The following is a 25,212-nucleotide window of genomic DNA, read 5'->3' as shown; positions in this document are numbered from 1 at the left end:
ACCCTGGTCTCCAGAGTCATAGTCCAATATTCAAATCATTACATCACACTGGACCTCTTGTATTTTGGACATACTGTTGGATTGAACCCTACCATATCCCCCAAGTAGGAGCTGGACTGAGCCCTGAACCTAAATAGGAAGGTACCGCACAACATCTTTGACTGAGAGATCCACAGAGAAACAGACATGCTTTCAGTCCAACTTACTCACAGCAAAGCCTCTGATAGATATATTTTATTTCACAGCAGTAGCATTTTGTAGAGGCGTCAGAGTTGCACAAACAAGGCAAAGAAGCACATAAACAAAGCTAATGCTTCACTCCTCTGTTGACTATGTGTCATTGCTTATCTCTGAAAAGAACCAAGTCTTTATAACATCATCATTCCAGTGAATGAATGGCTGTTCTCAGGGTAGGACAGTCACTTTCCAAATTGTTCTTCTTACCGTATCTGTGACATTGAAACAGTTCTTGACATTAGAGCAGCTTGAAAAAGCCAGTGAGACAGACTTAAAAATGGAGATTTTAACCCTCAGAATGGCTTCACGTTTTACACCAACAATTACAGTCACAAACAACACACAATAGATATTACACAGGACATAACACAGTTTGACTGCTAGAACTGCCGAACAATACATCCTCTAAAAAATCATGCAAACATATAATGCTTCCTAACTTCATCTCCAAAGTTTCTTTTCATATTTCAATTTCCTTCTTTTAAGAGTCTTTGCACCTCTACCTCACTGAGTTCTAAAAACTTCATTCGCTTCATTTTCCAGATACAGCTGTACAACAAACTATACATTTCTTTTACATCTTCTTCATCCACATATCAGTTACATTAAAAAAATTATATTTTCCCACCAAATTTTGCTCAACCTATTAATGTACCTTTATAATATACCTTTATACTATATCTTTATAACATACCTTTATTAATATATCTTTATAAGTATCTTTACAGACTTGAACCTTGCTACCAATTGCTTCCAAAAAACTTATTTTTATTTTATATTGAGTTTAATCTTTTCCCAATCCTTTTCAAATTTTTCTGATGGTATATTTCTGAGCAACTGTGTTAATTCATCATTCTCCATGTATTCATACATCTTTTCATGGCATTCAGATATTTCCAGTATTTTATCGTCCTTTCATTTTCCAGCATAAATTATTCTGGCAGCTGTTATCATATAATATGATTTTCCCATGGGTTTTTTTCCCAGTTCGTCATCTACCATACTCAACAAAAATACTTTGGTGCTTTTGTTCATTTTAAGTTGTAAGATTTCTGCAATTAATTTGTGTATTTGTGACCAATATTTTTTGACTTTAATACATGACCACCACATATGAAAAATTTTACCCTTTTCTTTTTGACATTTCCAACATCTATCATTGGTATTTTTATACATTTTACATAATCTGTCAGGAGTAAGGTACCATCTATATTGAATTTTGTAGTATTTTTCTTTCATATCCATTGAGAGTGTGTATTTTAATCTTTTCTGTCAGTTTGTTTCCCATTCTCCTAACTGAATATTTTCACCAAACTCCTGTGCCCATTTTATCATATGGTCTTTTATTACCTCATTTTCCATCACCATTCTAAGCAGCAGTTTACATAGTTTAGATATTAATTTATCATTTTCTGTTAAGGTTACTCATACATCTTAATTTGATGCTAATCAATCTGAACTGAACGAATCACTTCCCTCCATATTATGTGGAAAATGCAGGTTCTGCTCAGAAGTTGGAAAAGTTACTTTTGAGGACTACAACTCACAGAATTCTAAAGCCAGCATGATGACTATGCCAGCTGTGGGGTTCTGTGAGCTGTATCCCAGAAATAATAGCTATTATTATTATTATTATTATTATTGTTATTATTGTTGTATTATTATTTCTCCAAGTTCTGGAGAAGATCAGTTCTGCAGCTTCTCCTACTTCCTTTGAGATCTAAAGGTCAGCTATTACACTACCTTTCAGTCAAACTCCAGGCAGCTCTCCTGGAAATCTACTGTCATTTCATTTCCATGGATCCAGGACCATTTTGCCATTTAAATTCAGCCACACAGAGAAGCACATGCCTTCCTTGAGTAACTCCCATGTTCTCTTTGCTTTCTTTTTTCTTGTGGAAAGGCTTCCATGACAACATGATGGACAACACCATGAATCCCATAATCCCTTCTTTTTGGCTCAGAGGTTGAAGATGAAACTTTAGAACCACAGAGGTTCGATTCCATGTCATCATCAAGCTGTTAATTTCCCTATTGTCTCTGACCACCATGCTAGAAAAGAAAATAATACTTCGTCCAGACTTGCTTCTCTACCACTTTTTTCCCCTTTTAAAATGATTTCCAAGATCGCCTTGGTGAAAAACAAAGTCTGTAATGAAACGAAGCTGGAAACAAAAGAAACTATCTCTCTGTTCTACAATGGGATCCAGCTGCATGAAGAAGTCACTGAATCATAGGAGTTTATCACATTGCTTACCTCCCGCTCTGCTCCCATCACACCAGCATCATCGATCTGCAATGGGAGCCTCCTGGTGGGATCGCGGATGGCGCTATTAAAGAGGAATGCTTCCATTTTCATCATGGAAACGTTCTCGTAATTGTTTTAAAAAGAGGTCGTTTTTAATGACGATTTAATCTGTTATTAAAAGGGGGCCTTTTTAAGTCAAAACTGTCCTGCTCACCAAAGTGCACAAAAAGAACACACTCATGAAGACCTGAAACATAAGTAAAAAATTAGGACTGCCACTCATTCAAACAAATCACTGTTGTTTAGTTGGGTGGGTTTTCAATCTTATGCATCCGATTATGCATATCAGACGTATGTTGCTCTGAATTCAAGGGGAATTACTCTCAGGATGGTTGACAACAAGTAGGTGGTTTGTAACTTTTGTATGTTTTTATATTAATTTAACTGGTGGCGCAGTGGTTAAATGCCTGTACTCCAGCCACTCACTCAAAACCATAAGTTGCGAGTTCAGTACCAGCAAAAGGGCTCAAGCTTGACTCAGGCTTGCATCCTTCCGAGGAGGTTGCTAAAATGAGTACCCAGATTGTTGGGGGCAATTAGCTTACACTTTGTAAACCGCTTAGACACTGCTTAGGCAGTATGAAGCAGTATATAAATGAAGCTTTTTTTTTGGCTTGGTTTGTTTAATTGTTTTTTAAAAATTTAAATTTTACTGTGAATTTTTTGAGATTTTTTTAATCTTGTAAGCCACCTTGGCTACCTTCCTTGGAGAAAGACAGCATAGAAATTTTATATATATATATATATATATATATATATATATATATATATATATGCGCTTCTCATTCTAAGAATGTGATCCCACCACATGCGAATCAGAGGAGTTTGGGGTTTGTGGAGGGAGCAGAACTTCGCAGAAACTCTGCAGAAAAAACTGCAGATCAAGGTTCCTTCCCTGAAGCTGAGAAGAATTAATGCAGTTTGACACCGCTTTAACTGTCATGACTCCAACCTCTGGAATCCAGGGATATGCAGTCTGTTGCCACACCAGAGCTCTCTGACAGATAAGGCTAAATATCTCACATAACTACAAATTCCAAAACACTGAGTCATGGCAGTTAAAGCAGTGTCAAACTGCATTAATTTTGCAGTACAGCCAAAACCTATGCCTTAGCACCATTTGTATTCAAGGTACCCCAAATAGCCACTTTAAAGCTTGAAATTATTTGGGTTGGGTTGGGTGGGGATTTTTGGACTAGAACTCACAGAATGTCTAGCAAATGCTCGGGGGTGAAGCTGGTTCTGGGGTGCTGGGAGGTGTGCTCCAAAAAGTCACTTTTCCATGTCCTGCTTTGATCAGAAATGGCTTCTTAATAAAGAGAGTAACCCACCCATCCCAGTCTCTGAAATTATTAGATTTTTTAAAAATGTTCATAACAATATTGTAATAGAGATTTAACTACATAGTGCTGCTTTTTAAAACTGTGCCCTGAGCTCATGGCTGAAAAGGTTAGCCATGTTGGCACTTTTAAAAAATGGGAAGAGATCTGGCTTTTAGTGATGCAACAGCCCTATTCAGGTCTCAGTGCTCTTTCCTAAATTAATCTTTCACCTGATCTTTCATCTTTCATATAAGAGTCATATAATGATCTTTCATCCGATCATTATATTCTGGTGCTGGGTTGTTTCAGAAAGAGCCAAATGGCAAAGTTTTATGCCAAGGAAAATGAAATTAAAATGTTGCTTTGAAGAAGAAGGTTACATTTACTGTGAAGGTGAGCAGGAATGACACATTTCAGTTCTGATTAATTAACTGAAAGGGGGACAGCAAGCTCAATTTCACAACAATCTTGGCTGCGTACTCAGTTTCCCCCATCTCATATCCTATTTTCAATTACTCTTTTATGAGTTCTGTTTGAATTAATGACAGATCAAGACCTGATAAGGACTGGATTAGTTCTTTGGCACAATTCAAGAATTTGCAACAAAAAAAGCAGAGATTAATTTTAAGGAAAGCTGTAGCTGTCTAAAAAGAGGGAGATTTCATGCTTCAGAGGATTTCATTTTCTACTGATTCTAGCAAAATTACTGCACTTTTTATTCATGGGCAAGACAGCAGGTGGGGAAAACAGGGCTGTAGGCTGGAAGTAAAACTGGGTTGAGTGAAAAGAAAGTCAAAGCAAGGTTTGGGCAAGGTTCTGAAGCAAGTGGTGGCCTCCTAGTTCCAGAAGTTTCTGGATGAAATGGATTATCTAAATCCATTTCAATCTAGCTTCAGACCTGGCTATGAGACAGAAACAGCTTTGGTCACCTTAGTGGATGACCTCCACAGGGACCTGGACAGGGGGAGTGTGTCCGTGTTGGTCCTGTTAGAGCTCTCAGAGGCTTTTGATACCATCAACCATGGTATCCTTCTGAGCCGCCTTTCTGAAATGGGCCTTGAGGACACTGTTATGCAGTGGTTCTGGTCTTTCTTGGAGGAGCGGACTCAGAAGGTGGTGTTGGAGGACTCTTGTTTGACCTCCTGTCCAATGGCTTGTGGAGTCCCTCAGGGTTCTGTTCTGTCCCCCATGTTATTTAACATCTATATGAAACTGCTGGGAGAGGTCATCCAGAGTTTTAGTGTGAGTTGTCACCCATATGCTGATGACACCCAACTCTATCTCTCCTTGCCATCTGATTCCAAGAAAGCTGTCTTTGTACCGAAACAGTGTCTGCTCTCAGTAATGGATTGTATGAGGGCAAACGGATTGAAACAGAGCTGCCCCTGGTCAGTCCTAAAGTATATCAGGGAATAGGGACCGTACCTGTGCTGGATGGTTACACTCCCCCTGAAATCTCAGCCTCGCAGCTTGGGTGTGCTCCTGGACTCCACTCTGAGGCTGGATGCCCAGGTCTCAGCAGTGGTCAGGAGTGCATTTGCACAGCTGAAACATGTACGCCAGCTACGCCCATTCCTTGAGATGTCAGATTTTGCTAAGGTGAGACACGCCTTGATTACATCCTCTTTGGACTACTGTAACATGCTCTACGTGGGGCTACATTTGGAAACTGTTTGGAAACTTCAGCAGGTTCAAACTGCCACAGCCAGAATGCTGACCGTATAACTCTCTTGTTGAAACAGCTTCACTAGTTACCTGTTCATTTCTGGGCACAATTCAAAGTGCTGGTCATGATCTATAAAGAACTACATGGCTTAGGTCCAGACTATCTGAGAAACTGTGGCGGGTTACAAACGGCCCTCAAGGGGCCATTTTCCCGCCGCCGCCATTCGCTGCGTAGGGAAGCCCCAGCGGCCAGACCACGAGGCTTCCCCGCGCAGCGAAAAAGGAGCGCCAAAATGGCTCTCCTTTTCGAAACGCGGAAGTGGTGCCGTGAGGGGCGGAGCGTACCCTCACGGTGTCACTTCCGCCGCGACACGTCTGGACGCACGGCGTCCAAGATGTCAAAATGGTGGCGCCCATGTGGATGGGCGCTGCCATTTACAACGCACTCCGCACGTATTGTGGCCAGGGCAGGTTAGGAAGGGGTGACTCTTCCTAACCCTAACACGCCCCTTCCTAACCCTAACACACACGGAGTGCGTCATTAGTGGCGGTTTGTAACCCGCCTGTATCTCCCCATATGAACCTTCCAAAGCCATAAGATTTTCAGGAGAAGGTTTTCTCTTGGTCCCACCACTATCACAGGCTCACCTGGTGAGGACATGAGAGAGTGCCTTCTCAATGGCTGATCCTGCCCTCTGTAATGCCCTTCCATGAGAAATAAGGCTGGCCCTCTCCCTGTTTGCTTTCTGTCAGCAAGCAAAAAGAGTTTTACTCAGGCAGGCTTTTAATGTGTGGTCATGGGACAGCTTTTTAAATGGAATGTATATGGAGTGGGTATCATGCTTTTTGTGGTTTTAATGTTTGTAATATGTTTTTAATGTGTTTTTATTTGTGAGCTGCCTTGGCTCCCTTTCTGGGAGAAAGGCGGCATAGAAATAAAATAAATAAAGCAGTGTGTGTGTGTGTGTGTGTGTGTGTCCATCGATATACATCCCAATGCATTTTAAGGGTGCTTGGAAATGATGTAAAAATTCTCTTCTGTTTCAGCACTGGGTGCCCCAGGCCTCTCCAAGAGTTCTTTCAGTGCTGAACACTGACTTGTGTTACTGCTCTAAGATAAGGTTTATGGAAGGCAAATGATGCAGCAGATCATCTACAGCAAAGAAACAGTCCAGTCCTTTCATTGGCCCACCTCTGATGTAGACATTGTTGTTATTCTTGTTGTGTGCCTTCAACTAGTTTCTGACTTATGGTGAACCTAAGGTGAACCTAGTATAAAGTTTTCTGAGGCTGAGAGAGTGGGGCTTGCCCAAGGTCACCTAGTGGGTTTCCATGGCTGAGTGGAGATTCGAACCCTAGTCTCTAGATTCATAGTAATACAAATACCTATTGCACAACACAACCTTCAACACATTTGCTGTGCTTCTGAAGCACTGTTAGAGGCCATTCTTCCATTGATGGAAAAACCCATCAATAAGCGGCATGCTGCCACCTCATTACTCCATATATGCAATAAGTGACAGTCCACAGTAGTCTCGATATTGGGCGGTCAAATGGTGCCAGTTTCCTCTTTTCCTCTTCACCTTCTCTCCTCTTCGTCCACTCTCACTCACTATTCCCAGGCAGCCTGTTTTCTTTTCTATTTTCACTTTCTTTTCTTTTTTCTTCTTCCCTTTGTTTTTACTAAATTGAATTCCTATAACTCCAGAATTGCATTACATATAAAAAAATTAAAAATGAAAGACTTGCTAGGTAGGGCATAGAGCAAGAAGGCACGATTGGGGGGGGGGTGTGTGAAAGAAAGCACAGGACCATCAATGCCACAAAATGCCCCAGTTGCACTCTTGAAGAGACATATAACAAAAGTTCCAAAATCAGTATGGTTCTATTCCCTTTAAATAACACAATTGTGGCAAGACTAAGTTGAGACTTAGGCTCATGTGATAAAGTCCCAAATTGACAAAATAGATATAAATCAAGTTTAAAATTTGTTAAAACCCCCTTCTTTCAAAACAATTAGTTCTCAAAGCCCTACCAAGGAAAAACAGCAAGGACAAGCCATTCTAAGATCCCTAGGAAAGGATTTCCAGAGTCTCAGTTACCAAAATCTCTTGTGCCACCTTAGTGTGCATCCTTCCTAGTTGACAAAACAGCCTTCAAGCTACTAATGTGGATCGATGGCAACATATATGTATGTTTGGCTTAATCGTCATGGGAAACAGAAGCCAGTCTGGCATTCACCTTGTCGCTTTTGATCATCTCTGAATTAGTTACTAGGGTAAAGAATCCAAATCAGTTGCATCATGCTAGGAAAGAATATACAGGGGGTGTGTGAATAAACTTGAACTGCTACTTTCATAAAAAGAGAAGCTCTTGGGTTTTGTTTTTTGATTTTAAGAAAGTCATATTCCTCAACATGACTTCAAGCAATAATATTTTGTTGCCAGTTCTGAGATGCTTTGAAAGATTCATTCCACGGCAGGATAGGAGAACAGATGGTTATGACCATGTGCATGTGATTTACCTGGTAACAAACTGTGTGGAACATTACAGAAACTCTGAGTCAAGATATCTAGATTAGACCTAGTCTACATGGCTCCGCAGGCTGAGCAGGACCTGGAAAAGTTGTTTCTTTGGACTACTTACTGCTCCCAACATGCTGGCTGGGAGATTCTGGGTACTGGAGTCCCAGTTGTACATCTCTGGGAGTTGCTCTCCAAACCAATAACTTTTTCAAGCTTTCAGCAATGACTTCTATCATTTGTTGTCTGAGGTATTCACGCCAATCACCCATTGCATACAACCTGATTTTGGACCATCCTTTCCCTGCCTAGGAACCATTCTAAAAGTGTTTTAATCCTTTCAAACCTTGGGTTTCTGCCCCCAAAACATAATTCCGGTTATATATACAGCTAGCAAAACAGCCAGTCCTCAGTCTTGGTCTAGTAGCTGGCAAACACTCTTTCAGTTTACTAAGCCGAGCCCTTCAACATGTGACTAACCCCCAGTTCCACAACAGCTATTGAGCTTTCTCCTTCACGGACTCTCAGCGATCGGACTCCAGATCTACATCAGGCAAGTATTACGATTAGCAAAGCCTTACTTTCTATTCACCTCTGCCAGCTTTGATTTCACTAGCATGTGCATGTGCATGAACACTTGCGTGTGTGTGTGTGTGCGCGCGCACATGCGCACATGTGTTGTTTTGTTCCTTTAATAAACTTTGGGGGGGATATAGACGGGTGGCTGCATACTACCCGTTTTTGTCCCTTGTTGGTGCTGTGCCAGCCGTAGAAAGGAGCCGCTCAAGGGCGTCATAATGGCACTCACGTGCCATAATACCGCCACTTCCGCCAAGTGGCATTTGGGTGCTCAGATGCCCATGCATCATCGTCACATATCCTGTGTGGACGGGGGCACGGCAAGATGGTGCATGGGCACCAAAAGTAGGGCTATGCACATATGGACACCCAGCCCTACAGAGCCCTAAAATTGGCCCTAGCTGGCGCAAAGTGCTAGTCTGTACTGGCCCTATAAATCCCATTTGGAAACCTGCCTCGAGTTCTTTGTGATTCAGACTCGTTATAGCTGGGCTGGTCCCAAGACCACTGTTGCCCTGGTCAAACTATGGAGAAAGACACTACTCTTCTGCTCCATTATGGCTTTCTTTTCTCATGTGGTTGGACTCCAAGTGAATGCACAACATTGATTGATGAAAGAAACTCACAGAAGTTCTCCCATTCTGGGAAAGGTTTGGGTGTAGTCTATCTGAAAGACTATATCTTCCTATCTGAGCCTGCTCAAGTGGTGTGGAGGCTCCCTCTCAGCCCCACCACTGTCACAGGCCCATCTGTTGAGGGCACTTGGAAGGGCCTTCTTGGTGGTTGCTCCCAGGCTGTGGGATTCCCTCCCATAGGAGATTCAGTACTGACCAGCCTTTGGTTGTTAACTGATTGTGGCAGAAGGATCTTTTGGTGGCGATGGGACTGGGCTTTCTTTCTTTTTTCCTATGTTTGAAATAAGTTTTAAACCTTTTTAAAATAAATGATCTTAGTATTATTGCTTCTTTAACGTTTTTAAACCTTTTTATTATTAAGTCTTCAGCTGTACTTTGGCTTAATCTTTATTTTAAGTCACTTTGGGTCCTGGCAGGATATAAAAGTTGATGAGTTGATTGATTGAATGAAAAAACGCATTAATTTTCCTATGAAAAAAGAATCATTCAGCACCTGACTTCAGTCGATCAATCATCCATCCATCTTTTTTCCCCTCCATTGCTGGGAATTATCGGACCATTCCTGAATCTCTCCCTCATTCGCACTCTCTGCTGGAGGAAAAAGATGGGCCCAGATAAAAGCTGAACACTTTTTAATGGCGTGTTATTTAAAAGCGGAAAGATGGTGTATGTGGCAGAAGTACAGAAAGGAAAAAAAAATTTCCTTTGTTGGGTTGAGAAAGACCATTAGGTCAGTGATCAGTGATGCCTGGAATTGTTTGTATAATTACCAAGTGTGTGAAAATCACTATTGCCTAAGAACAGTCATATGCCTCTCCCAAAAGTATCACAATATTGTCTCCATGCATCTGTGAGATAATCTATGAACACATATAACAAATTAGCGCTGTAATTTCCACATTTCCAGCAAATCAGGTGTGTATATCTGGAAAATTTCAGAACCCATCTCCTTCCTTCCAAATGATTATGGAATTGTCTTGCTATTTAAAAAAAATCCTCACTCACCCTAGATTGCCAGTGATCCAGACATACAACTTTCTTGTTAATTCGGGGAATTTGTGGGGCTTTTCAGCACCCAAGGGCTTATTCCTCAGATAGTGCAAGAAAAAAAGATGTGCGGTTTTCTATAGATGTTCCTGGAAAAGCTAGATGTTTGATAAGTGTGGCTGGCAGTTTTGCATTGACAATGGAAGAAGAACAGGAAGCGATGAATCCCCAAGAATGGGAAGTTCAAGTGACACACTTTTTTTTTTAAGTGGCTGCATTTATGCGCATTATTGCACACAAGTATATCTGTTTGCCTATACCTGCACTCCTCCATATGTATGCATCCCTAATGAATGGGTTAAAAAAAATGTGTGTGGTTGGAAGTAATTCAATGCCATTTTATACCAATGCAGCCTCTGAATGGGAGGAATGTGTGGAGAGTTAATCCAAATTTGCTGCAAATAGCCTTCCTGTCACGTTTAACAGTACAGTCAAGCCCCAGGGTCACTGTGAATCTGGAATATCCAGGGCACCCCAGATTTTACTGTATGTAAAGATTTGGCCTGTGCTTCTGTTGACAGCAGTCTTCCTGATGAAGGCTGGCACAGGCATCTGATATGTGCCTTCACCGGGTAAGTCTGCCCACTGGAAGGAAAAGCATCAATGGGGCATCATTGCATGGCTGTTGGAATACTGCCATAAAGAGCAGGTGGGGGGAAATACTGGGGTAGCAGGAAGGTATTGAGATATTGGTGCAGGTAGCAGTTCAGTGCCAGGCTGGCTGGTGGCAAGGGCATCATTAGTGGGTTGAAGGGGGTACAGAGAGCACCAGGTGACACCCTAAGAGGGGTTTGACACCACTGCTCCCCAAACGTCTGCTTTAAAACACTGAAGAGATGTTATGGGAAGATATAGGTATAACATGTGTGTTGTATTACTAATACAATTTATTTTGAAAATTAAAAAACACACTGAAGAGATGGTGTGAGTGGGGCAAGGCTCAGATGGGATGGGCTCACTGAATCCAAGTTTGAGAATAGAAACAGCTCTTTGGAGAGCTCTGGGAAGTTTATTTCAGCTATGGTTGATCCAAGATGCCTTGCTGCTTCAAACCACAGAATTTCAGCATTTACGACCAGGGTTGGGCAATTGTGATTAATCCAGGGGCAATTTACTGCCTTGAGGTCCCTCTGGGGGCTGCATAGATTACCCAAAAAAATAATTAAAAACTATAAGTGGACAGAAATCCATTTCTTATTTTGAAAAAAGGGGGGGTGTTAATTGCTAATAATGCAAGAGGAGGGGGTAGAAAATATGGTGTAGTGGTTTGAGTGTTGGATTAGAACTCAGAGAGACCACGGTTCAAAGCTCCACTCAGCCATGGAAACCTGGGTGATCTTGGGCAGCTCTCAGCCTCAGAGGATGGCAATGGCGAACCTTCTCAGAAACATCTTGCAAAGAAAACTCCACAATAAGTTTGCCTTGTTTGTGGTATGTACCAAGTCACCTGATGGATTATGGCAATCCCATGAATCTCATAGGGTTTTCTTAGGCAAGCAATACTCAGAGGTGATTTTTGCAAGTCCCTTCCTCTAAAATATAGCCTATAGCATCTGGTATCCATTGGTGATGTCCCATTCAAATATAAACCAGGACTGACCCTGCTTAGCTTCCATGATCAGATGGGAGCTGATGTCTTCTAGTATCTAGGCAGGTGTAGGTTTGCTTTAGGGTCACCATAATCAAACAATTTGAAGGCACACAATAACAACAAATGTAAAGGGGTGCAGGGACGAATTTAGGAGGAGAATGGATACCGCTTCCCAAATATTATTTCTCTCTCTCTCTCTCTCTCTCTCTCTCTCTCGCTCTCTCTATCTCTGAGAGAAAGGGTGGTCAGAAGATTCCAGCAGAGACAGGTGCTGCAAAAACTATGCACAGCTCCAGGATCACATTTTGTCCACCACAGAAAAATGTTAATCCATTCATTTTAGCATTAAATTAAGAATTAACTTATTAACAATGGTTTGACTTAGAAGATACTGAATTTATTCTACTAGTAGTTAATAACATGTTCATAAAACACTGATAACATAAATTTCAATTTGTGAAAGAGTCAATTCAGATGATGAAAAATGGCTCCAAATGGCCAAGCTGCATCAAACTACACCCCCAAATTAAGGAATCAAAATAATGTGAAATGTTCTTAATTTCGCAACCCATGGGTATAGCTATGTATGTGCTTTCAAGTTGCCTGTCGACTTATGGTGGTGCCATAAATATCATAGGATTTTCTTATACAAGGAATACCCAGATGTGCTTTTGCCAGTTCCTTCCTCTGACATCCAGCCTACAGTGTTCGTTGGGAGTTTCTATCCAAGTACTAACCACAGCTGACCCTGCTTAGCTTCCAAGATCAGATGGGATCTGATGCCTTTAGGTATTGTTAGCATGAAGCAACTTAAATCATTCCTTTTTATGCTGTAAAATAATGGTTTGTCAAATGAACAAATCATTTCCTGAGGCGAAGGACAAAATGGCACCCTTTCTCAGTTCCACATACATAAGCCGATAAGACTGGCAGCTTCATGGTCTGCCTCTACCAGAGATGTGAAGAGTATTCACAACATGTTTTGTTCTTGATAAAAGAGGTTATCTTCACCTGCTTCCAGGAGCATTTGTTTTTTAAAAAAATCTGTAACTTGCACAAAAATATATCTGCACATTACTGCCTTTCCCTTCATGAAGCAAAACACACAGAGAGAGACAGCAAACACAGAAGGACAGGATGATGGATAAAAAAGATGCAGAAACCCATTTGAGGTTTCTGTTTTTAAAAGTCCATGACACACAACAGCAGCCATCCTGGTTTTGTGCAACTATACTATTTATGGGGGGGGGGGGGTGGAGATCGTTCTCAGAAATAGCCAAAAAAGGCAGGAATTATATGTCACACACACATTAAAACTATCTTGCAAGCAAGGAGAAAAATTAAGTTTTTTCATTCCATAATTTCTAACATACTTTGCTAGTTTAAGATCTGCAGAAGAGGTCATAGAATCATAGAGCTGAACGAGGCCCTATAGTCCATTATCTCCAATCCCTACAGCCTCCCCAGTGTTACTCCAAAACCGGAGGGACTTGGGGTTCCCCACCAACCGTGTCAGCATCTCCTTTAAATGTTGAGGAAAGGAGGCCTGCAAGAGGTTGGTAACTTCATGGATCTTTTCACCTATGTATACCAGTACTAACTACAGAGAGATGCCAAGTTATTTAGAAATATGCCAAGGTGCACACAAACACACAATGCCACTTCAAACTTAATGAAAAGGGATTTTGCAGTACCTTTGAAACTAACTGAAATACCATTTTCTATCTTTCAGTTAGTCTCAAAGGTGTTGCAATATCCCTTTGCATACTAATTTTCCAAACCAACATGGCTATGTCTTTGAATTCTACTTCAGTCTTAAGAAGCATACAAAGCTAATAGAATGAGTGGTATGGACTATTTGAAAGTAAAGGCTTGGAGTTTAAAGAGGATGATATTTACCAGTGTTGAAGTGAGATACACAGAAAACAAAGTGTGGCTCAAACAGCATCTGAGGGTGATACAGAGAGAAAGTGGCTCTGGACTGTTGGACAGACCCTTGGTCTGTGGCAGATGTATGCGCAAAGTGGCCATGTGTGCAGTGGATATTTATATTCTGTTTTGCACTCTTGAGGGGTACCTAACATTCCCACATGATGTAACAGACTCTGATAGTTTCCCCATGGAATCAACAAAAGGGGCAATGTTGGTTGATGGTTTTAACTCCAGATTAACAAAACAGTGATTAGATCTGCACCCAAGGTGGGAGTCTAGGACATTATATAATTGTGTGGTTTTTATTTTATAAAATCATTTTGTACACTCTTTTACACATTCTATTTTTGTGTAATACACCCACCCCAATACACATATATTTAACCACAATATATTTAACTATTAAATATATTAAATACAATGTGTGTGAATGTGTAATTATCAATTATATGCCATTGTACTTGTGTAATTGGAAGCCCCTCTGTCTCTTTGAGATAGCATAGATGACTGTTATTTCCCCTTTACAGTTGTTTCTTTTCTACCCATCAGCAGATGGCTCACATGAGCTACTTTCAGAAAGATTCCATCACAGGATTCTGCTGCCCTCACCTGCTTTAACTGTGAAACACACCATTGTGTTTAAGCTACAAAATGTTATAGAAAGCCCAAACCAGTCGTTTGCAGAGTTTGGGAAAACTTCATTGTGTTTTGGTCTCGTTGTTAGCACCTGCTACATACCCCAGGCTGTATGTATTTCATAGTTTCATATCTCATATCTGGACATAGCATGTTTTTGAGAGGAACACTAGGTCAAATTCCCCAGAGAAAAAGGAACATGTCCCAAGGCATGTGCATACCCAGGTAAGCAAGTCCATCGACATTAAATGCATGAATTAAGTGTTCCTTCTTTCTCCAAAGTCATTTCCTCTTTCAACTTGAGACAAAGGATACTTTTGCACTCAATGAAGTAAGCCAACTTCTCTGCCAACCCCATTGTGTCCCCAGCCAAACATCCCCATCCATCCATCTGGGGATATCCTGATCCAATCACTGTTTTTGTCACACTAAAATTAAAGCCATCAACAAGTTCAGAAACCCATTGTTGATTCCTGGGAAAAGACATCCAGTCTGTTACCTAGCCAGATAACCTGTCGCTTGGGGTATAAATACAGGTATATAGTTCCAAAACCTAACCTCTGCACAAAGATCTGGCATACACCCCCACTCTGTGTATGTTTAATGGCATTTTATTCATTTATTATGTGATAAATACTGTAATAGCTTCATTCTTTTTCGATGCTCTTTTTATATTTTTAATTGTATTGTTCTTTTAAATTGCAAACCACTTTGAGTCCCAATTTTGGGGGGAAAGAGGGATACAAATAAATATACTACTACTACTATGTTCTGGTGTTACTCTCAGACCTGCTCATCTGAGCCACTCCAGCTTTCTATGGTTTACTCATCAGACTTCAACCCCCTAAAAACTCCACTATCCCATTTCCATATTTCCATTTTGGTTAGTTCTGCATGCTATATCTCTTGGAATTGCTGTCATATGCGTATGATTGCACTCTGTATTTTTGTATATAAAACCTTCTAAATTCATCCCAAAACCTGGCGCTCTCCTCAGTTTTTACTGGCATAAACAGGTGCAAATGGTTCAAAGGTTGTGAAGTTGAAGGCTTTCATGGCCAGCATCCATAGGTTTTTTTGGTGAGTTTTTTGGGCATGTGGCCTTGTTCCCACAAAAAACTATGGTTCAAAGATTACTCTAGCTTCTTGCAAAAGCTAATTTCTGTGACACTTGAAGTGACACTTACAGTTGGTGGGGACCCCCCAAGTCCCCCTACCTGTTCTTTGGGTAACACCAGTGGCTGGTGAGAAGCCCTCCCTCCATTCCAAATGCCACTGCTCTGGTCTCTTAGGGAGGGAACAGCAGCCAGGCTGTTCATTGTAACTTGGTCCTTGCAGCTGGTGAGAGGCCATCCCTCCCCATCTCAGTTGCATATGCTCAAGTTTGCTTACAGACTTAGACTACTGTCCTACACAGTCATAACTAGAAGTATTCAACAGTACTTTCACTGAGTGGCCGACGTACAGGACTGTTCTGGTTCTTGCAGCAGGACAAGGAAAATGTATAGAGCTGTTGTGCAATTATTTACTGTTAAATCAAGTTTGACTTATGGCAACAGTATGAATGAGAGATCCCCAGTCATCAACTACCCCCCTCAGGTCTTGCAAACTCACATCCATAGCTGTTTTGGTTGACTCAATTCACCTGTAGTGCAGTCTCTCTTTTTTCCTACTGCCTTCCACTTTACCAAGTGTTACCATCTTTTCCAATGGGTCATAACATCTCATGGAACATCCACAGCATGACATGGTTATTCACTTTTGTTTATAGTGAGAGTTCAAGTTAGATTTGTTTGTCTTTTTAGCAGTCCACTGTATCCCTTCAGCTGAGATGGACAATTTCCTGATGACATAAGTCACACTACTCCCCTGCCCCAGCATACTGGGGTGCATCTGTATTGTAGAAATAATGCAGTTTGACAATTTAACTCCCATGGCTCCATCTCACAGAATCCTGGCATTTGTTGTTTTGTGAGGCACCAGCACTCCTTGCTAGAAAAGGCTAAAGACCTTGTAAAACTACAAATCCCGGGATTCCACAGGAAGGAGCTAAAGCCAGGGGTACAGCTAGGGAGGTGCCAGAGGTGTGGACCACACCAGGTGACATCCTAAAGGTGGTATGATGCCACTACTCCCCAAATATCTGCTTTTTGGCAGAAATGAGCAGTGGTGTTTGCCTGCAGCTCTTTAAAATGCTGAAGAGATGTTGTGAGTGGGTGAAAGCTCAGTGGGTAGAGAAACAAGAAACCCAAGTTTTTAAAAAGTTTGAATTTTAAATTATTATTTTTTTAAAATAAATCTTTTTTTAAAATAAAATTTAAATTATTTTACATTTTATTTAAAAACATCACATCTTATAAAAAATTACTTTAAACACATGAAACTATATACAAGTAAATGCTTTTAAGTTGTGCCTATGATATTGTAATTTCAAGGTTAGTTGTTTGTGTCATAACTATTGCCATTACATTCAGTGATATATGGGGATTACGATTTACAAGTAACATTAGTACTAAAAACATTACTAAGGATTCTGTATGGTGTGGTATGAGAGCAGGTGAATGGGGGGGGGGGGTTGACACCAACCCTAGTGATACCATAGCTATAACATTTAAAATTGTATCTGACTGCATTATTTCCACAGTGTAGATGCATCCCAAGTTCTGTGCATCCCACGTTCTGTAACTTCCCACAAGTTCTCCACTTTTCTGTTGGGAAAGATAATGCGTGGGGAGAATGTAAGTGTTTCCAAGAAGAATAAAGCTCCCAGCAATTTTCTAAAACTACACTTCTGCTGGAGAGCAAGGTGTGCGCTCTCCATGCACTACTTTTCTCTGCAGGAACACAGTGGCTATTTTTTATAGAGATGAGAGGAAGGCTTGAGTACCCACTCTAAGTCTGGCTCAATTTAATAAGGCTTACTTCTGAATAGACATGCATAGGTTTGTAATTCCACCAAAAGGTGGAAGAGGCAACAAGGGGGTCAGCTATTTTGGATCTGATCCTAACCAATAGGGATGACCCAGTTAATGGAGTGCAAGTGGTGGGATCCTTAGGTGGAAGTGACCATGTTCTCCTACAGTTTGTTATACAATGGAAAGGAGAAGCCAGGCAGAGTCAGACACACATTCTAGACCTTAGGAAAGCCGATTTTAGTAAACAACAGAATCTGGAGCCCCATCAATCGTGCTGTTTATACCTCAGAAAAATAGCCGATTTAGTATGGAGTATCAGTATGCAATGGGATCTTGCAGCACTTTTGAGACCATGTGAAAAAAGTTGTAGCATAAGCTACAACTTCTTTCAGAGTCTCAAAGGTGCCACAAGATCCCTTTACATATTTATTTATACTCCACATCCCCCTCCCCTCAAGACTGTTACTCAAAACAGGGCCCTCATTCCTGGCTTAAACCTGATTGTCTGAATACTCCAAAGAGAGAATGGAAATTTGCCAATTTCTCAGCTGGGGATCAAATTTGGAGTTTCTAACCCATGGAGAAACTTGCATTGGAAGAAAAATGGCATAACAAAAGTTTCCACAGCTTGTGGGACGTTTCTGTGCTCCATACTACAATAACTCATTTTTGAAAATTGCACAAGAATTTGAAAAACAGTGCAGCTTTGCTGTAAGAAGCTATGCTTGTATTCTTTTCATTATGCATTTAATGATGCATAGCTTTATATGCAGTTTTCTGAGGGGGAAACAATGTATTGCAATGTACTTGGGGAAAATGCAAAGCCCATTGCAAAGGGTTTGGTATCATGGCAGCAAGAAAAGAAACTTGGGCTAACTGAAGCTGGAGCCCTTGCCAGTTTAATTGTTGTGCAACTCACATAGTACATGGCAAGAAAGTTGTACCGACTCAATCTGCAGCCTCTTTCGATTCTGTGAGGAAAGCTGTAGTTTTCCATTCCCACATCTAAAGCTCCAAAGTTTCTGGAAAACTAGTTTTCTGGCAAGCTGCACAACTTTCATAAATCCGTGTCCCAAAGCTACAGGATGCAAAACTTCTTCATTATTCTTGACATCTGTCAGGAATCAGGAAAATCAAGTAATACCCTCCCTAGTATACACAAACCCAGCCAACTATCTCCCTCTAATAAACAGAAGTATTTTTCGAGTTCGTGCCTTTGGTTCCTTTATAATACTAAGGGCGCCTGAGGCTGCAACATACACAAGTTCAGGATTCTGGCACAACTTTCATGAAGTTACTCCATTTCCTTTTGGTTCAGCATCTTCAGACATTCCACATTTTGGGGGGAAATTCATATAAAGTAGGGCATTTTCACTTTAATAACTGCAATTTTTGCAAATCTGACAGCATTTCAGTCTGGATTATAAAAGAGTCCTATTGTTTTGAAACAATGATAAAAACCAATGAAAAGAACGGTAGCTTGTGTGAAATCTAACGTCTGCAAGTGGATGGTACTGGACTCACACGCTCTTTTCCCCAACAATGGTTTTCTTCAAAACTGCCTGGGGCTGACTGAATATTTTGGAGTGTTGCCCCCCAGTTAAGGTGGCCAATAGTCAGACAAATGGGGTCTGAAGCCAAAAACACCCAAACCTAGAGAAAATTGTTGCAGAATGAGTGGGCCACTCCTGTTTGTTGCAGAAATGGCTCTTGTATAATGAATAGGCTATAGCCGTTATACAGTCTTTCCTAGCCAGTGGCAAAGGATTCTGAGAGTTGCAAACCAGCATCATCTGGAGGCTAGCACTTGCCGTCCCACTCATGAATTAGGACAATTTCCCAAGGCATAAGGAAAAGCAAATATAAGAAAGTCAGTTCAAACAAGCTTTTGTCCCCATAGTAAACATGTAATTCTCCTTTCAGACATTATGTATTTACATCTCTGATTCATGATGCCAAATGAAGGCAGGCAGGTGGCAGCCAGGGAGAAAGCCTCAGTGATGGCAGCCTGGGTCAGGAATGGCTTCCCCAGACACAATCTGCCCCACTATCATCTTTTCAGCACCAATACTCACACAGGCCTTTTAAAACTATTTTGAATTTTTTTAAAAAAAATCTTAAGAAGTCTCATTAACTGACTTGCACTCAGCTTTAAAGGCATTTCTAAAGTTGCATTTTAATGTCTTTATTTTTCAGTTGCATTTTATTGTTGGTTTTGTAAACCCTTCAAAGAGCAGGTATTTATGGTTAAAAAAAATTAAAGAGCCATATTTTAAGGGCTTATCTTCCCCTTCCACAATACTCTGGGGTATCCCCAGAGCATTCTGGTCCCAAATCCCCCCCCCCCCCCTTTACATGTTCTTTTGCTGTGGGTTTTTGGCTCTTGCAGAGAATGACATGGCTGGGTGGTTTCTTTCCCACATGGTCTCTGTCTGTTGCTTAGCACCACTGCTGAAGCAACAAGGTACCCAGCTATGTTATTGATCCTGGTTGCTTTGTTCTGGCCTCAGAGTGATTGGTGCCCACAGTGGCTTGCAGGGACCATGAGTGAAGGCATGTGCCACCATTTCTGCAAAGAGAGCCAAAAACCCACAGCAAAAGCTGAATTATTTAAATGCCGGTTAGGGGGAGGTGCCCCCCAATCAGGTGTTGATGTTGTGAAGACACCCAATTCAGGGGTTTGGCCCTGTATCATGTAAACAGGACACAATGATCCTGTGGGGAGTTTGTGGTAATTTGTCCACACAGACAAGCCCTAAGTCTCAGAGTGAGAAGCTACAAATTAGAGGTGAACAGAGGAGCAAGATTTCACTCAGGAATCTAGAAATACTGCACACTAATGTTTGAAGAGGGATTAAGGCTAAAGCTCTGATATGTTCAGTTCAGAATCCTGTTTCGCACAGTCACTAACCTGAGAAGCTCTTGAGGAGCTCATGAACATGAAGACAACAGTTCCTCCTGGTGCCATTTCCCACTCAAAGCTGCTATTGCTCAGGGTCAGATTATCAGATTAAATCACACTACTTGAGAATGGGGAGTCTCAGATCAAGGAGGCTGGACTAACCCCAGAAGATGCTCAGTGTGACACCTTGAAAAGACTGAGAAACCATGACTTTCTGAGTGAGGAGTTAACTTTGGTAATTTCCTAATCCTCATCTGGCCAAGAGGATTGATAGTGCCTTCGTTCATAGAGTGGGGAGGGCTTTTTGCTTTTAGTCCTCAACAAGAAGGCATTTAAAATGACAGTTGTAAGGAGACAGTTTTCAGAAACTGGAAACACCTGTGCTTTACTTGGCTTGTGTCTCAGAGAAAGGTATGCAAAATGCTAATTTTCACACTTCCATTTACACATCTCTTTAAATACCAGTCTGATTTGCAAAAAGTTAGCTATGGGAGATCTGAAATGTGTCTTTCAATTCAATAATCAAGCCTACTGCCAACACCAAGGAGTCATTGCATATCTCACAAACTTAACAGTTTGGTGACTCACCTGAGAATTCACAGATTTTAAGTACTCCCAATCTCTTTGCAGTAGATTTGAGATAGCATAATAGAGAAACAATAGATAACAGCCTAATATGACCCATAACATTAGCTGACATGCACTAGAACTCTGGGTTACAGGAGATGTCTGTTGATTTGCTTCATCACATAAACACTACTAGTTGTTTTTGCTTTAATAGGTTATTTCAGGGGGAACTGGATACTTTAAAATGTTCTAGCCAGTCATGCAGAAAAGCAACTCTGCTAGTTTCAGGCACAGATAACCTCCAAAATCTTCAGGAGAAAACACTGGTCAAAATCAAGGTCTAAGGGATATAATTTGTTATAAATTTATTTCATCTTCAGCATTTCAGCTTGCACCTTTGCTCCAGCACTTTTTAAAATAGCACGTTTCACTTATGGCAGCATCTGCCAAGTATACATTGAGTCCCAGTCAATGTTCTTAAAAGAGACTTAGCTTAATCCCATTAAACCATGTTGTGTTTGGATTTGCATATGACAAGTTTTACTTCTGATTTCTCTCACCCCCCCACCCCACTCACAAATTAGCAATGTCAAGTTTTAGTTTTTTGTGTTTGTTTTTTTACAAAGCTGTTGAGTTTACAACATCCATATGCAAAGACTCATATGTACAAACTGTGACCTGATAATCCCAAAACAGTAGTCAGACAGAAAGAGGATTATTATTATTATTATTATTATTATTATTATCATTGTTATTATTATTATTTCCACACACACTCTTCTCCCACCCTCTTGTTTGGCCTGAAAACAAGAAACTTTCAAATTCTACCAAATAATTAAATGGCAGGAAGAAAAAAATATACAAGCTTGTATTTATACTGCACTTCTATCAATGGCAACAGGTTGTAAATTCATGTTTGCAACTATCACAAAAGACTCATGAACACCAACTCAGCTTTATATTGTAAATACTGCTGGATCAATGGTTTAGGATTATCAATCTTTGTTGTCATATGTTGTCTATTAACAGTTCAAAAGCATCTTGGAGAAAAATCCTGAAAAACACATACCTTACGGTATATAATAATGCACCTGCATTAGCTAAATATATACTGTACACAAGTCTTATCAGCATTTTATCTACCAAAGATGTGAGATTCCACTCTTAAATACAAAGCAGATAGCCAGTAATGTATACTTATAATACAGCCCTCTTTTTTCTTTTCTTTTTTTGCTTTGTTTTTAACCTTAAACAATTTGGTCACAATGCACCTTTGATATAAAATCATTTTAAATTTTATTGTTAATACTCAGGACATTAGGATTGCCAGAATTGGAATATTCATATTCTTTTCAGTAGCATTTTGAGAACCACTTTTGGTAACAAATACAGTAATTGGGAATGAGCACCCAGGTTCAGAATGCTGAAGTATGTTATCCAGAATCCATTCCAGCTCAAAGAAAAAAAAGATGTTGCTGTGATGAGAAATAGCATTATAGATTGAAATACACCACAGAATCTCTTTTCCTTATAGTCAACATCTTTTCTTTTTCTTCCTTATGGCTGGAATGTCTAATAATAAATACGTATTTAGAAAGATAAGGCAATAACTTCAAACAATCCAAACTGCTTGCTTGGTTCCCCCCACCCCACCCCACACAAGATCCATGATGACCATATGAGACCAATTTCGTAGTTGGTTTTTTTATATATATAATTCCAATGGCCTAAGGAAAAGGTAGTGATACAATAACGTAGCCTCAGTATAACTAACACAAGTCTGGCCTTGTTATCAATGGTGTAAAACTAATACTGGTCAGATACCAAAGTCTGCGTTGTTGCCAATGCATGCTTTAGCAAGGACTGGTGAAATGAGCTTGGATTCACAATTGATTCACTGACAAACCCAGAACACACTTCCCAATTCCATTGATAACCACCTTATATTTACTCATAATGTTCACACTGAAGGAGCACCAAAGCAACTCTGGTACTCAAAAGCTGCTTATATCAGAACAAACTCTTAGCGTTAAGGACCTCTTTTTTGTTTGTTTGTTTCACTCTTGCATGGCCCTGATCTGCAGAAACATTCAACTCATGAAGATGTGCAAAAAAGGAGGGGGGAAACCCAAAGTCAAATTACATCAGTTATCCAGAGGAAAAAGATGTTACACAAACTCATAAGAAAATGACACTTTTTTTCTCTCTTTTACTATAAATACATTTAACAATTTAGCAGAAAGACAAGCTAAATTTAAGATTGTTCACATTTGAAGTTGTATCACTCTCTGCTAATGATAAATAAGGAACAGGTCCTGACAATGGAATTTGGACATAGCAATTTTCATCAACAGATCTTTTGAAGACTGGTTTTAAAGAAGGGTTAAAACAATGATTATTTTTGCAAAGTTCTGAGAAGTCCATCCGTTGTCCAAACTTTGGATTGAAGTCCTTATTTTATTTTTTTTCCTTTACTTAGAGACAGATATATACAGTGCTGTTGTAATAATGAAACAAATGTGAAATCTACTGTAAAGTTGCACAATACAGAAAACTGTTGCTCCATCTTCTACTACATACATGTGTGACTCCACAGGTTAATTAATGCTGCTTTGTTTCTTTTTGTTAAGTTGGGATTATTCCATCACGTCTAAGACCTCTCTTTAATTCCAAATCCTCCAGTTTCTTCCATAGTTCTTCACGTTCCTTCTCTTTTTTCTTCTCACTAGCAAAGTTTAAAAAGAGAAAAGTTATTAGCAACAAAGAAAGCTTTATAAGAGTCTTGCTTTATCCTGTGGCTTACAAGAGGGCTGCTACAAAAACAAAACAGAAAAACATTAGAGATAAAGGACGCACTGAGCAGACTGAGGTCTCCATTTCCCCTAAAACATCCTAACACACACACACAAAAAAACCTGCATGGCATCATGCATACACAGAACCACCCAAGTTGGTGGTGCCTTCCAGTATCCAGTTCTATCAAGCCTGGCAAGAGTTCAAAGATACATTGCTTGCTCCATTTGCTGGTTGATCTTATCCTGCATTTACTGCATTTTAAAATGCAATTTAATGAAACCTGTCTCCACAATAAAACAAAGGGAGCTGTAAGTCAATAGAAGGAACATAATTACAGGAAACACATAGTATCACAGCTTGTTCTCAAGAAGGAAATATATAATATCTGTATTCATAGTCAAAACTGTGAAATGTGTTCCATCAAGTGCTGTAGAGCTTGAGCATTAAAGCCAAGGAACTTCATTTGGCAATTTATCCCACCTGTTAACTACTGTACTTATTTTTTCCCCTAGTGCTTATTGCAGCATAGACCTGAAGTGTCTGGTGAAATTTCAGAAGCAAAGCATTACTACATTCTTGTTTTATTCTTTTGTGTACATTCACAATGACTAATATACATGTATATCAGTATCTAAAGGCACAAGATCCCATCTGATCTTGGAAGCTAAGCAAGGTCAGTCCGGGTTAGTACTTGGCTGGTAGACCACCCATAAATACCAGGTGCTGTAGGCTTCATTTCAGAGGAAGGAACTGGCAAAACCACCTGTGAGTATTCCTTCTCTAAGAAGGCGTGCGCGCATGCGCACACACACACACACACACACACACACACACATCTCAATAACCGTTCTGGAATTGTAGTCAAGCAATGACTAAATGTCCAGCTCCCAACAGAAACTTTTAACATTTGCAAATATCTGGTTTATATAATGATAAGCACCTACTGTATATACTTATTAATAAGTCTAGTAATTTTAGTCAAAAAAATTGACCCAAAAAATCTGAGTCGACTTATCCACGGATCAATGTAATTAATGTACTTTAACTCTTTTTATAAGAGGAATCATCCCCTGGTGAAAGGCAAGAGTATAATCTGTTTTAGAAGAACTAACCCCACCCCACCCCCTATTTTCTTATCCATCCAGCCTTTAGTATAAGCACAAACCATTATGCCTGCTGGAATTTTTTAAAAGTTCTTTGCCACTGTTTTCCTTTGCTTCATCTTTTAGATCCTTTGTTATATGCCACTGAGTTTAACCCTTGACTTATCCATGGGTAATATCAAAATCCATAATTTTGGCCCCAAAACCTGCCCTCGACTTATAAATGAGGTCAAGTATATATGGTAACTTTCAATTTAGAGCAGGACTGGGAATTGTGCAGCCCTCCCAGCATTTCTCATCACTGGTTGGAATGACTAGGGCTCCTGGAAACTGCAGTCCAACAAATCTGAAGAGCTAAAAACAACTGCCATCCCTAATCAAAGAATTTAACTGTAGCTAAAAGATAGTACACTTAAATTTTTCCATAATGCAGAATGATTTGTTGATTCAACAAT

At 40.2% G+C, this 25,212-nt stretch overlaps 1 protein-coding gene across 8 annotated transcripts in view; it reads right to left on the bottom strand.

The window, feature by feature from the left end:
- Positions 1-21,207: 21,207 nt before the first annotated feature.
- The window catches only part of LOC149315209 (serine/threonine-protein phosphatase 2A 56 kDa regulatory subunit epsilon isoform), a 108,866-nt gene continuing 104,861 nt past the window's right edge, over positions 21,208-25,212 (bottom strand). For all 8 annotated transcript variants that reach the window (XM_089522738.1, XM_089522737.1, XM_089522739.1 and 5 more), the window contains one exon: positions 21,208-23,583. In XM_089522738.1, the coding sequence (XP_089378864.1) occupies positions 23,484-23,583 (100 nt within the window). In that variant the 3' untranslated portion in view covers positions 21,208-23,483. The remainder of the gene's footprint in view (positions 23,584-25,212) is intronic.

Source organism: Sceloporus occidentalis, unplaced genomic scaffold (genome assembly GCF_023333645.1).
Source record: "Sceloporus occidentalis isolate IW3139 unplaced genomic scaffold, rSceOcc1.0.p SCAF_4, whole genome shotgun sequence".
NCBI lineage: Eukaryota > Metazoa > Chordata > Lepidosauria > Squamata > Phrynosomatidae > Sceloporus > Sceloporus occidentalis.
Note: the sequence above shows the minus strand (reverse complement) of the source record. Positions and strands in the feature narration are given on the sequence as shown.